This window comes from Bombus vancouverensis, chromosome 1 (assembly GCF_051014615.1).
Source record: "Bombus vancouverensis nearcticus chromosome 1, iyBomVanc1_principal, whole genome shotgun sequence".
Taxonomy (NCBI): Eukaryota; Metazoa; Arthropoda; class Insecta; order Hymenoptera; family Apidae; genus Bombus; species Bombus vancouverensis.
Window position 1 is genome coordinate 19,637,749 of NC_134911.1, and position 14,207 is coordinate 19,651,955.

At 34.8% G+C, this 14,207-nt stretch overlaps 1 protein-coding gene across 1 annotated transcript in view; it reads right to left on the bottom strand.

The window, feature by feature from the left end:
* LOC117159139 (uncharacterized) overlaps window positions 1-10,658 on the bottom strand; it is a 33,702-nt gene extending 23,044 nt beyond the window's left edge. Inside the window, exon 1 of the mRNA XM_033338701.2 lies at window positions 10,359-10,658. Within this exon, the coding sequence (XP_033194592.2) occupies window positions 10,359-10,478 (120 nt within the window). The 5' untranslated portion in view covers window positions 10,479-10,658. The remainder of the gene's footprint in view (window positions 1-10,358) is intronic.
* Window positions 10,659-14,207: the final 3,549 nt, after the last annotated feature.

Here is a 14,207-nt window from a genome sequence, read left to right on the forward strand (position 1 = left end):
GAGTGCAATCGCATGAATGTGTGTATGTAACTTCATGCTGGCTAGCCAACCGAGTCGAGGTCTTTTGTCGTTTCACGCTCTCCTTTCCCGTGGTTTAGCAGCATTCCCACTTCATAGAACGAAGCTAATCGCGGGAAAAAGTGAAAAATGGAATTGGAGAATCACATCGTTTTCCTAACACGCGTCCCTCCATCATGGTAAAACATACATCGCCATTCATACAATCCTTTCAGAACTCTACAAACTTTACGCTGATAAATTTTGCAATAATTTACAATTTGCATGTTGCAAAATTTATGATAATTATAATAATTATTAACGCCACAAGTTGGTTCATTTTCGTCTATTAGACAGTGGACTCGAATTATAATCTTCATTAACAACGCTATATAATTTAGGCAAATTTTGACCACGTTAACTGTTTTGTTTTGTATTTTGTTTAAAATAATAGTAAATTTTCAGCGATTGTTTGTAAGGTATAGAAAGTGTATAACTATGACGAATCCCGAAAAAAAGGAAACTTCGATGTATTCAATGTTAGTCAACAATTAATGTGTCGTCGTGAATTTTAAAATAATAAACTTGATTATTACTTATCACCAAAAATTTCCAACGAACTATGAAAGTCAAACGAGCGTGGAATTTACATTTCCCATTAGATTATTCCATATGTAGTACTAAGTTTAGCACAATGGAGCTCTTCATAATTGGAGTTTCGTAAAAGGAGAATAGGAAACTTAGCACTGAAAGATGGCAAACGATTATAACGAATGATGGACACGAGGTTTTTATCCTACCACTGATTACATTCTCTTATAAGTAATGCGGAATTAAAAACAATGGAGCTGTTCGCAATTGGAGTTTTATAAGAGGGGAACTATTGTAAAAACTTATTGTTTATAAGAGCGATGAACTATTGTGAAAAATGAGATAAAACATATAACTGACTAATCACAAATAATTATTTATACCTAACGTAATATACAATATATCAATTATATAAAATACTGAGAAAATCATGTTCCTCATAGAATTCTAATAAATTCCACTTTTCACCCTGTGATCAAATAATACACTTCGATTAGCATCTGTTAACGATGAATCTAGGAAAGATTCTTAGATTTCCCGTTTTATTCAGCAGCCGAGCATGAAAATTATGCCAACAATACCGTAATTGACTCCATATCAACTATCCGTATAAAATCGTTTAAACCAATGTGAAGATGAGTGGATAGCACGAGATGCCCAGACAGTCGCTAGTCACAAGAAGGAAATACGTCCGATAAAGTAAGGCTTGCTGTTCAATAACTGTATCGTGACACTATTATTTTACGCCTTGGACTCGTTCAGCTGCTTGAGAACCTTAAAAATTAGAAAAATCTGTCACTCTATACGAATACGTCTCTGATCTCCTTTCAGATCCTCTCGTCTCAGATCCTTTGTCGTTCCATGTATTATACAGATAGTCTAATTGATAGTCTTACATGTTATTCGTACTGTTTTGACGATAATTATAGCAAGTAACATTGACTTCGATAATTAATTGATAGTAATTTCATATACTTAGAGATTAGTTCAATGTCGCGCTCTGTGCTTATTATCCTGACAAGTAAAACAAGCATGTAATCTGGCAGAGTAATCGCGTGATTGGTGAAGGAAGATACGGTTCCGGTAGACTGCATGAATAATCGACAAACTGAGGATATAAATTCCTCCAGTGAATATAAATTGAAAATATTATTGTACAACTTATTTTTCCAACAAAATTAAACGTGCTTTTCCTTAGATTACGGAAATATATTCTTACGAGAAACGAAGTTATAACTGAGCCATATTCGTGCATTCTATGTATTAGACAGAATTAGATAGAAATTAATTAAATTAGATAGAAAGTTTAAAACAAAAATTGAATAATTTGCAAATACATGTAAAATATCCAGAGTACGCTACTTAAAAAGTTTAATGGAGGAAACGAATTTCTAACTTTCTAACTTCGAATCGTTTCATTGTGTTGGTAAAAATATAAATTTGCATAAATATCTACGATCTATCCTATAACTTGTGTTAATTATGAAACTAAAAGAATAAGGAATAAAGTCTTGTAAGAACTGAAAAGAACATTCAATTAAGTCACATTCTCAACATTTTGTTTTACGCCACTATTATCGTCAATCCCCCAATTAACAAAATATGTATTTAGCTCTCAAGTATCCGTATATTGAAAAATATAGCATAACGTTCAACAGGTTCGAAAGATACTTTTACCTGTACGCCGGTTCTCATCATCATTTCGACATCAGCTGTACTACATGAATAATAATCAGGAAGAATCTCGTGTGGTTAACGATCAAACGACGTACCAGTTACCGTAAAGATAAATCGCTGTGCACATCGTACATCAACACGCGAAGAAATTTACACAGTATACCGATTAACCACGAACTATCGCGTTTCAGTGCCTTCATTTACGTTACTTCTAGTCCAATCGAGTGATGGAACTCGGTGCAGATCCATGCGATATTAAAAAAAAAAAGAAGAGATTGACAAAAAAGTTGCTAAGAGCAAAAGTCCAATACGGTAATCGGCTATACAGGGTGGGACGATAATCGTAGCACAACCACAGGCAAGGGATGATTCTACGTGCAAAAATAAGTCGAAAACACGTTTAATTGAAAACGAAATAGTGTGTACGCGTGTGCGTATGATACATTTTCGAATTTATTTTCCTTGAAAATGAAATGCGTCTTACGAAACAACGTTATGACAAAATTTTGTCTTATTTTTTCACGTAGAATCAGTCCCTATCCACTTGTTCTACGATTACAGTCTCACCCTGTATAACGCTGGAAACAACTTCTTTCAGGATTAACTTTCCATCCGCGGGCAACTTCGATTTTTAGCGAGCGTTTCGCGTGTCCTGTTAACTTTACCAGGCCACGCAGTTTGTAAGTTCCAAGTCACTAAACGAAAACATTTCCTCGCTCTCCATTTATTTTGTTATTTTCTCCTAATAACAAACCCATACAGGATACAAATTTCGTTCGCGAGTATATGCAGAAAAATATGAAAATCGTCGGCGGATAGTCTGGAAGAACGACATAGTATGCAGTTGGATTCACGTCGAACACAACTTCTCACGTGATCAAGAGGTAAATGTTTAAAAAAAGTAAGGAAACTAGCTTATGGGTCGGATTTATGAGAAACGGATTTAACATTTTCCCATGGAAAGAAAAGTCGGTTTCAGGCGCCTAGCCCGCGATTGCGTCTTACCGCTTTAATTGGTAAATTAATTGAAAAGGGCAAACGCTTGTGACACAGACTGTACTTGTACGTATTCGTAATGACCTCGATGTGGATGGACGACTCTAAGGTGAGAGGCCTCGAGGAGATAGTAGGCCATCCGAGGCTGCCTTTATGCTGCTCGATCTGCCAGACAAAAGTAAACAGGCACTGTTGCCAGGCACTCGAGAAACTAAAGGATTATTATATGTATGTATGTATGGATGGATGTATATGTCGCATGACAAAATTTTTAAACGTGTCCTCCTCGACGTGTGCTCTGACTCATTCTTCCCTTTACCGGTATACACTATTGATCAAAAGTCTTGGATCACTCGCATCTACTAGCAACATCATCGAACTTACCCATCTATCCATCGAATATACACAAATAGAAAGCATATTCAATGGTTTACAGAATCAGCAAACGTTATTATTTTCACTAACAGGTACAATCATTCGTTTTATTTAATTGATTAAAGTACTATTAAAAATTATTATTTTCATCGACAGGTAAAATTATTGACAAATTTTGGATTTTTCGCGCATGATGAATATTTTTCTATGTTTTCTTGGAAACAGTACATTCGCTTGTTTTATTTATTCGTTTTATGAAAAGGGTATTTTTACATCTACGTGAAATGTAAAAATTAATCGGACAATTCTTTCTTTATTTAACGCTATTTCGTGAAGCATGAAAGAGCAAAGGATGGCAGATTTTTGGTCCATAGTGTACATACGCCTACCAAATGCTTTTAAACGGCATGATAATGACGCACCATACTTGGGAAAACGAAAAACAAATTAGCTTTTTAACATATCTCTTTATTCGTCTACTTGAATATCTAAGAGTCTTTTATATGTAAATGTAGCATTGCAATTTTCCACTAAATAATTAATCTACGATATTAATAAACTGACATTCGATAATAAATATTTATACACAAGTATATTTTTAAGCTTCAAACGATTCGATTCTAAGATTTGCTGTACTGTTTGATTTGCAAGGCTGTCACGTATATTCGCGATTATTCGTTAAAATTAAAAGGTATAAAAAACAGGTAAAACGTTTTGTAGAAATGAACGCGAGTAAATTAAAGGATTAAAGTTCAAAAAGCCATGTCGAGTGACTCAGTTACGCCTAGATGTACGGGACTTCATTTTTAGCACGTAAAGATAGCTGTTGTGTCTAATTAAAATGTAGGAAGAGTATTAGAAACGCCTGTCCCTCTTCCGCCATCCAAACATTTCATGTCTCGATATGGACAAACCTGATGTACGCTTGGAAATTCTGTGACAATTAGTGTAATTATTTTCAGCATCGTTAAATATGATAAAAATCTATTAATCTATTTTTTCTTATAAAACTTTAAAGTAGATTTAATAAATAGATTATTAGAGAAATAATCAACGCACAATTTAAAACGTTACGAAAATATAAATATATGTTGACAAATAAAGAGATATATGTATATGTATGTATAATCCTGTTTCAAGAAACTTCCAAAGCTAATTAACGATCACGGAAGAATGTTGGAAATAACTTCGGTTCTTCCGCGAACACGGTATTGAAATATGTACGTATATATTTTAACTTATGTAAGAGACATATTGCTCGTGCTAAGTCGTGTAAACGCGCGAAGCTAAAAGCAAACGGGCTAAGCCATCGTTTTAGAATATTTTACAAACGATTCCTTTTTCGTCGGGATAAAAATTTCCATTCCACATATTTGAATAGAAAATATATTTTAGAAAGTATAACGTAATGAGAATTCTAAATTATAGAACTCGTGTAAAGCAACGTGAAATTATTAAATTGAAAACTCTAAAGTGTAGCCTATTTCGTATGTAAGAAATGTTGCAAATGGATATTCGTTGAGTAATAGCGCACAATTTCTAGAAAAAAACCGCTGCTGAAGGAGAAGGTATACGCATATCGTAAAGGATCATGTTACGTAATATCGCAGGAAATTCAAGTTTCAATTACTTGCTACTCAAATAATAGCAGGATGGTCATATTATGAAATGATTACTATCTACGCGTCGTGTGCTCCCAACTTTATCCCGCAGGTGACTCCAAACCAAGCATTAAAGTCTCCAAGCTCACTCGATATGCGTATTGCACCGTCGTTCAAGATTGAATTCTTTACAAACTGAAAACCGAATCTCTTTGGTATTTGAATCAAATAATATTCAAGACGCATATATCTAAATATATGAATATAAATAATTATAAATTATATAAATTCGTAATATCCATAATCGCGTATCACGAATATAAATCTAGTTTAATTCTATTAATTATTGGTATCTATGTTATCTTATTTTAGCTATATTATCAAAATTAATGAAATTATATATTCAGCTATTCTATTACAAATACAAACTTCGATTTAAATTACAAAGAGGAAGAGATAGAAGAGACGAACGTAAGCAAATCTTGAACCACTTTGTCGAAGTTGAATAAATCGTATTTATGAGGAAATCTGCAATTTAAGCGATTTAACGTCTACGAAAATTCTGTTCGATAAATTTGCAAGTAAACCACGGAGCATACAATTTTCATCGATTCTATAATCGTAGTAATTTCTTGGAAAACATAATTGTCGCGATGCCAACGGTGCTTGCCTCCATAGGCGATATGTAAATTCGATACTTGTGAATTCCGTACAACCCGAATAGTACGATTCTAGTCACGCTTCGATTGAAAAAGAAACGCAGTTTAAATCGCTGCAGGTGAAATCTGTCAGTCTTACAAATGTTTTCAATGGCCGGTATTTGCCTCGCGATGAGGACGGTGCAGTTGGTACTGGTTGGTACGTCGTTGTCGATCAAATACCGTTTTCAAATTTTGTAATTATATGAATTACTGATAGAGGCACGAAGAAACGTTACTTTAAAGCATTAAAGCAAGAGATTATAGAGGAGTTAACCACGAAAGTTTACGATGATTATTTCAACTATTTCTTTTCTTTTCAATATATTTTATGTCTCAGTCATTTTATCTTTTTGTAGCTTTTTGACACATAAAAATATTTTTTGACATATAAAAGATATACGTAGAATTTTATCAAGAATAAAAAAGATAGATAAAATAAACTACGCGAAACTTTCCTCGAAGACGAAGAAGTTTTATGTAAGAGTCATTGTATTTTGTAACAAGATAATAAGAATATGCGTAATAAAAAGATGTGTAAAATAAACTACGTAAAAGTGTCTTGCAGATAAGAATGTGAAATATTACTTTTGGTCGTGGACAAGTGAAATCGTGTTTTTGTTTTAACGTTTCAAGGACAAAAATTCTTTATGTAACCAAATTGAAACAAACATTGACGTCATGGCGAATACGTGTTTCCCGCAATGGAAAATTTGGACTCTGCATTAAAGCTTTGAGAATCTAGAAACAAAAGGCAATTCAACAGTAGCCATGGAAGTTTCTAATAGTGGCGAATGGTTGCGTTCACCGGTGGTAGAAAGTTTCCGGTTTTAACGAAATAAACGAATGAAAAAAAAAGCGTGGCCGACGTTGAAAATGAAACCACGTCGTGCATGATTTTTCAAAACGTATCACGTCACGCGAATGAAACATGAAAGTTCAATTAGCCAGAGATAGAATTTCCATGTTTCGAAAAAATCGAAAAACCAATCCAGATGATTTGTTGCATTAAAGATTATGGCATTTTTTTAAACTAAGGCAAACGATGTTTAACTGCGGGAGATGTAACTGAATAGAAAATACAGTTGTAATTCTATTCTATGATTATCAAATCAAATATTTTATTTCTAATTCATAGACTGAATTTAAAGAAGGTTCTCACGGTAGTTTCCATTCTTCTTTTCTGCAATGTGAGCTAACTGTTTTCTCGAACTCTCATTGAGAAATTACTCGCCTATGACAGTGCATTTATTTACTTCGAACGGATGCACACACGAACATACTGTCACATACTGCCACGGTAAACATGAATTATGAGCACTGTCATTTACGTCCCCTAAGTATCATCCATTTCTCTGGGATTTCCTACTGCAACTGTATTTTCAAGCACATAATTAAACGACAAATTGCCTTTCCTTCATTATCTTTAATCCCATATTATTTCCTAGCCTTTATTTAATTTCTCAACTACGTTAAACATACTCGAAATTAGAGCTTGGAAACAGAGAAATATTTTAGCATTTGCATAAACTAAATTTCTTTCAAATTGCAGCAACAACGTTAAAAGATGAAAAACGAAATTTTGTTAAATTTTCTAATTAATCTCTTGGCGAATAGAAGAAAATTTCCAAACAATTAAGACCGAATACGATACAGTACAAAGCTGCACAGCGTAATAAGCAATCAATCTTGAAAGGATCTACATTCAACGTTTCATGGAGACTTTCATTTTACACCGACACTTTTAACAATTGCAACGGTTATTGACAGAGAAAGTTGGCAATTAATTAAACGACAAATTCTTTCACCCGTACCGGTGCTTTTCATTTCGTGGAAAAATAAATCATTGAAACACGTTTCGAGTCTACTATTCCTTATCTAATTATAGAATATCATGTTCGCGGAAATTACCAGGTATAAAACGCGACAAGATCGCTTTGCCCGTGGGTTGCGCCGTCGCTTCTTCCGTTCACGTAGGCGACTTTTGATCGATCAAGCAAATAAATAAACGTACATATATGGTAGCGTGGTTCGCGCAATTAAGCTTGTCCAGAAACTTTCACGGAAGTGCCTTACTGTACGGATTTCCGCGCTCTTTCATAAAATACCAGCCAAACAACGTCCTCGATACAAAATGTATCAAAGCCAGAACGAATTTTAGTCGCGGTATAATTCAGCGTTTCCGTTGCATGACGAAACATCTGTCTCGATCTATCTCCTCTACCCTGTAATTTATAAAGGCAGATAAGCAGAATTAATTCTGATAATCAGCCACATACGCACTGTAAATTGTTTTACCTTAACTGAAACTTGGTTCTTACGTTACATAACTCCCTTCGTAATTTCCAAACGAATACCTACAGATTCTATTTTAGCAAACGCGAAAGGATTTCTTTTCTACTTGAAGGAAAATAAATCATATAATTGTAAAAAGATAACGATACCTACGTAGATGCTTATAACAAAAGTGGAGATAAGTAATTTTATACGTTAAAATTATAAGGTACTCGTTTTACGTCTCATTTTATGTCTGTAGAGAAATTGTAATCGATATTAATGAAAATTTGTTATAACGAAGAAAATTGTTCATTCAAAGGGAATAATGTAATCTGATTATTGCGCTCCTGAAGAAAATTCATTTGCGTTTGTGGATCAACCCATTGGCAATTTATCATGCGGTCGCGTTGAGTCTGTATACATATTTTACTTATGTACCATAGATATCTACCTAATTTTGTTATTGTGACGCATCAATTTCCTGAGACTCTAACGACTAAAGGAAAAAAGCTACAGGAAATTTTCGAGCCACTATACACATATATAATTTTTAAATTTCTTACTGTGTGTATAGCAGAAATTTCAAACATAAAAATATATACATCCTTTTTACAGCAATTGAAATTTTGATCGCGTTATTGAACTCTCAATGGGTTAATAACAAATGGACATTTATTTTCGACAGAGACGTATCAGATGTATCCACCATTATGTATTTGTAAATTATTTTGAATATAACCATCAAGAGATTTTTATTCAAAATAAAATATTGAAATAAAACAGCACTAATTGTAACGTAGTTTTAGTTACCAAAGATTATTACCGAACTACCAGAAAAATTAGCACCTTCGTATTTATGTCGGTAGGCGGAAATAATATTATGATCTTATTCTAAGATTTACGTTGGTCACGTCCTTGCGCATATTTTTACAGCTCCGTCGTGACAATTTTCCTGTACTGGCCTCGCTGTGCAAAACACATGCATTCATAAATCTAATCTGCTCGTTGGAATTTTGTTATCAGAAATTACTACATTTATGCTTCCTGTTTAATCGATCGAGAACAAATAGCGTACAAACATCATTGCATCGAAATTCTATTTCTATCTTTACGTAAACTCGCTTTATTTCATTAATTGTGGCTAGCATAACGGTAAATGTATCGAGTCTTGTCCAAGAATATAATCTATAAAGCAGCACTAACGAAATATACATTGCATAACACAGTTACACGTATTGTGGTAAAAAAAATGATAAACAAACGAGAAGAGAAATGAAAATTGCTAGTTACACGCGATTATATTATACGATCAGTTGGATAATTTATTTGTTAAAATTTTTTTGCATCTTATTCATCATATTTTTACAAATTAAAAATACTCGAAATGTCTTCTCTTTATAAATTTCTAGTAACGTAAAAAACACTAATTTTTAAATATTTATTTAAAGATATGAATCGTAAAAAGGAATTGTCTTCCTATTTGAATAAATGTAAATTAGTAATCATTTTTATCGCATGTGTATAATATTGCTGCGAACGTGATCACTATCGATGCTCAAACAATCCCATGTTCCGGAGTCACGTACCATGTCGAATTGTTTTTAAACTGTAAATTCAACCTGGTACACCCGTTCCAAAGTAGAAGGCTCTATTATTAACAATAGTCGTTTGAAGTTATGATACAATATTTAAATAAAACAAACTCGATCTCTGCATCAGATCAAATGAAAAATCAAAAGTCACTGTTCATAATCGACAGAAGATTCTATTACTATAATAATCGCAGTCATATTTGAATACATAGTAGGACATTTAATTAAAACAAAACCAAGCCCTGCGTTACGACTAAAAGATCAGAGTTCGATACTTTTAATCAACGGAAGACTGTGTCTTTTATGCTGCGAGATTGAGTGCGATTAGAAAATCGCAGCTCAAAGCTACTTTATGAAACCATTGACAACAGAATCCTGCGTTCCAAATAATTCTGAATCTCGACCAGTCATGGAATACATTGACCAGACAACCTCGATTCACCGTCTTACTACTCCTATTCCAAAAACGAAAGAAGCTGTCTCGCTCGGCGAGCTGCCACGAAAATAGAGGAATTCTCTTAATTCCCTTGATCCAAAGAAAGCTGAAGGCTTACCGGTGGCGGTTCGGTAGTGGAGTACACCTCGCTGGGTGCGTAATTGCTATGAGGCGGATGAGGCATCTTCTCCGAGACGACGGCAACAGTTGCCAAGGAATCCGGCTGTTCCTTTTCCATCTTCCCTGGTACCTTTATCTTCTTCTTCCAAAGGCACTGATTGACTAAATGACTCTGACTACGACCGATACCTTTCTTGCTGTACGTGGTATCTCGAAAAATCCTCTCTCTTCTCCTCGATCGACGAGAACACTTCGATGTCGATCGCTCGGCGAATCGACGAGCAGTGAGCGGCCAGCACCGTCTGACACCGCTAGCTTAGGGTTACCCCCACCAGCTGTTGAAGCTGCTGAACCTTCTGGTACACCTTTCCGATGGGTATGTCTTCTGGTACCAAGGTGTACCTCAGCGTGTTCTCGTTGTCGGACTTTCTAAACAGCTCCAGCGTGTACCTGTACGTTCGTGGGCGAGACCGAAATATCAATACGTGTGCATATGCGAGTGTGAGCAAACGTGCATATGCGTGAATATTCCGCATATATGTGCGTAAACATCAGGTGTGTATGTGCGTGAATGTAACGTACGTGTCCGAAGCTATCCCACCATGGATCACGCTAGGTTGGTATCCCCGTGTGGGGATCAACGTTCGAACGCCAAGTTTTGCAATGTTTTTCTCGTCCCCTGCCCTCCACCTGCTGCTGCACTCCTCCGCCCCCACCTTCAACTGGCTGGCTCGTGTTCCGTTTTTCCCCAGCTTTGGCCAAATTGCATCAACCTGACGGACGAGCCCTGGAACGGAGACGGGACTGTTTTTGAATGTGGAACTCTCACTGGTTGGACTTTTAAAGGACATATGGTTATTTAGCGCGCGTGCGTGTGCGAGCTGCATGCGAGGTAGCTTGTTTCGCCGGGTAGGAGAAGCGTAATTGGAAAGGCGCCGCCGGTTTTCGGGAAAGGCGATTAAACATTTTCTCTTTGCCGAGATGTAAATCGCGGTCGCGTGATAGCGGCGCATAGAGCAGATGTTGCGAATGTCTAGTAGACTACATCAGATACATTACATTTGTTAGAAATAATATCGTTTTACCGTTATACTTATTGTTACTTGAACGCCTCAGAAGCGAAATTGGCCAACTCGACTTTTTGCTGATTTCCTAATTTCGCTGTACCAGTGGACGATTAACGTCGAATTCACGAGAAACAAATTTCATAGATTCGCTTATCGCAAGAAGGTAGCATAAATCAGGAATAGTAAACCCTAATGTAAATGTATAAAACAATGCTTGTGGCATCGTCACTTTCTTGTACCTATTATTGAATATATTATTTTATAAATAATATATGTATCATATAAGAAAAAACGTATTACTTGGTAAGATATAGAATAATAAGCTCTGTGGCTGATTGCGATTAAACTAAGTGTATAATATGGCTTGTTCATGAAATATGAATGGCTAAAACAGAGTGTAAGAGAACATACGAACATCTGTGTTACGTGTTACATCAATCCTCACAATGTGTACTGCTTGATGATATTTAACGAAACTTTGTTATCTTAACGCAGTTGTAATAGCAATTATACAACTATTTTCTTTCTCTTACCACAGCAAAAATAATATTTTAATACTAATATATAATAAAATATAATAATAAATAATATATAATAATTTAATAATAATATAATAATAAGATGAAACATATCTTTTATATTGTTAACTTAAAACAATGTGAAGTTTATCATCGTACATTGTCAAAAATAAAGTGAAAGGTTCTGTTCCTATTGTAAAATAATTTCTATCTTACTTTTATATTTCTGCACATCTAAGTTTAATTATCGCGTTCAGCAGCTGTTGAATCGTTATTTAACGTAAAGGAGAGAGAGAGAAATTATGTAAAGAATCACGTTCGAATCAACGCTGTTCATTCACTGACTCGCAAATCGTAACGCATCGCGTGCACCTTGCAGTAGCTCACATTTTCTTCCCTGGCAATCACGAACAAGATATCCTTGCTGACGCGGCAGAGTTTAAAGAAACGCTAAATTCATGAATAACAATTTTCCATCACTCTCGAAAAAGAAATATGTTAACAAGCAACTCACACAGTTTACGCGGCTCGTCAGCTGTAAGTGATTTGACTTTCTTGTACCAGTTCCCACTTATTTTTCCATTATAGAACCAATTAATTAATCTTGAATAACGAAGCGATTAATTGTCCTCTACAATTATATCGAATCATTCTTTTCCCTCGAGTCTCTTTGAAACTGAAAAGAATCCGAAGTATATCGATTGGATCGTCCTCTACTCAAAAGCTCCTGTAATCGTAAAATTGAAAATTATTAAAAGTTCTTAAATACGAATACCTCGAATTCCAAATTAATGAACTTTGACAATATAAGCATCGTAAACTATTCGAAATCGAACTTTGTAAACGTAACTATGATAAGCTTCAAAATTGATAAATTTTACAGATACGAACAAGATATAATTTCTTTTGAAAAGAAAAGAACGTAACGAGTGAAGGCAAAAAAGTAGGAAAACGACAATATAAAAGCGGGAAATCTCTGAATAAATAAATTCCCAGAATCAAGATATTGGCGATTTCTGTGACGAGTCGACTCGTCTTTCCCGATTAAGATCTTCGTGATCCAAATCTCAAATGATCAAAAGAAAGAAGAAAATCGATAAACAAGTGATTTTTTCTGGTTAAGCTTGGCACGACAAACGTGAATACATCGTAGAAGCGACGTAACCCGTATACAGGAAGTGACCGGCCAGAAGAACCGAGGAAGTTCATATTACAGTGTTCGTTAAATGTCGGATGGGTACGTATGCGTGACAGTGAACAGAATGGAGAGCCATCGGGAGAGATGATAGGAGGAAGCGTTGAAAGTCTTTTGTTTATCGACATTCATTTAATAGACGAGCAACAGCCGAGTGCTTTCGAAATTTCACGTCATTGACTCATTCAGAATTTGTAATTTAACTGTGCCGTATCTAGGCGCGGAGAAGCATCTTTTACAGCTCCGATACTTTCTGACGAATGCTAAGCTCATTCCTCACAACTCTCTGTGTTTACGATACTTGATTTACGATCGGTTTATGTATGAACGTTTCGGTTCTTAAAGAACTAAAGTTAGTTGGTTTGCAACTCTTGCAAACTTGGTAAATTTTTATACTAATTTTTGTTCTATTATTAGTATAGAACAGTGGAATATAGTATTAGGTTGTTCAAAAAGTGTCTTTCTTTTACAGATACGTCTTTTACAACGATGCATCTTTATACAAACGTGAAACCTAATCTGTCGAACGTTGTGATCCTTATTTTGATAGAACAAAATGGATCATACGTTATTCGATAAAATAATATAAAACGGAAAATATTGTGCATCCATTATTTCCTTATAAAACGAAAGAAACTTTTCCGACGATCTAATACAAGATTTAATTGTTTGGATTATATCAGATATGGAATGATATTTACATTATCCCTTTTATAATAATATGTCGAAGAATTCATAATAGATCTCTAGCCTCCAAGATTTTCTGCATTTCCAATACCAGATACATATTTTCAACGTTTTATAGAAAATGAGTATTAATAATTGCCTTATGTACTATAACATTTGAAATGTGAAATTTATAGTTCTGTTGAAGAGTTAATATTTCTATAAAAGTTTAGTGTCTCTATAATATGTTATATACACAAACGATGATAACGAAAACAATGGTAATACAAAACATTTACAATGAGTAAATACTATTCTGAGGCTGGTGATGTTTTTATTTACTTTGACTCTTAACTTCTAACTCGTTTTACATTACTGGAATATTATCAATTGCTTGCAAG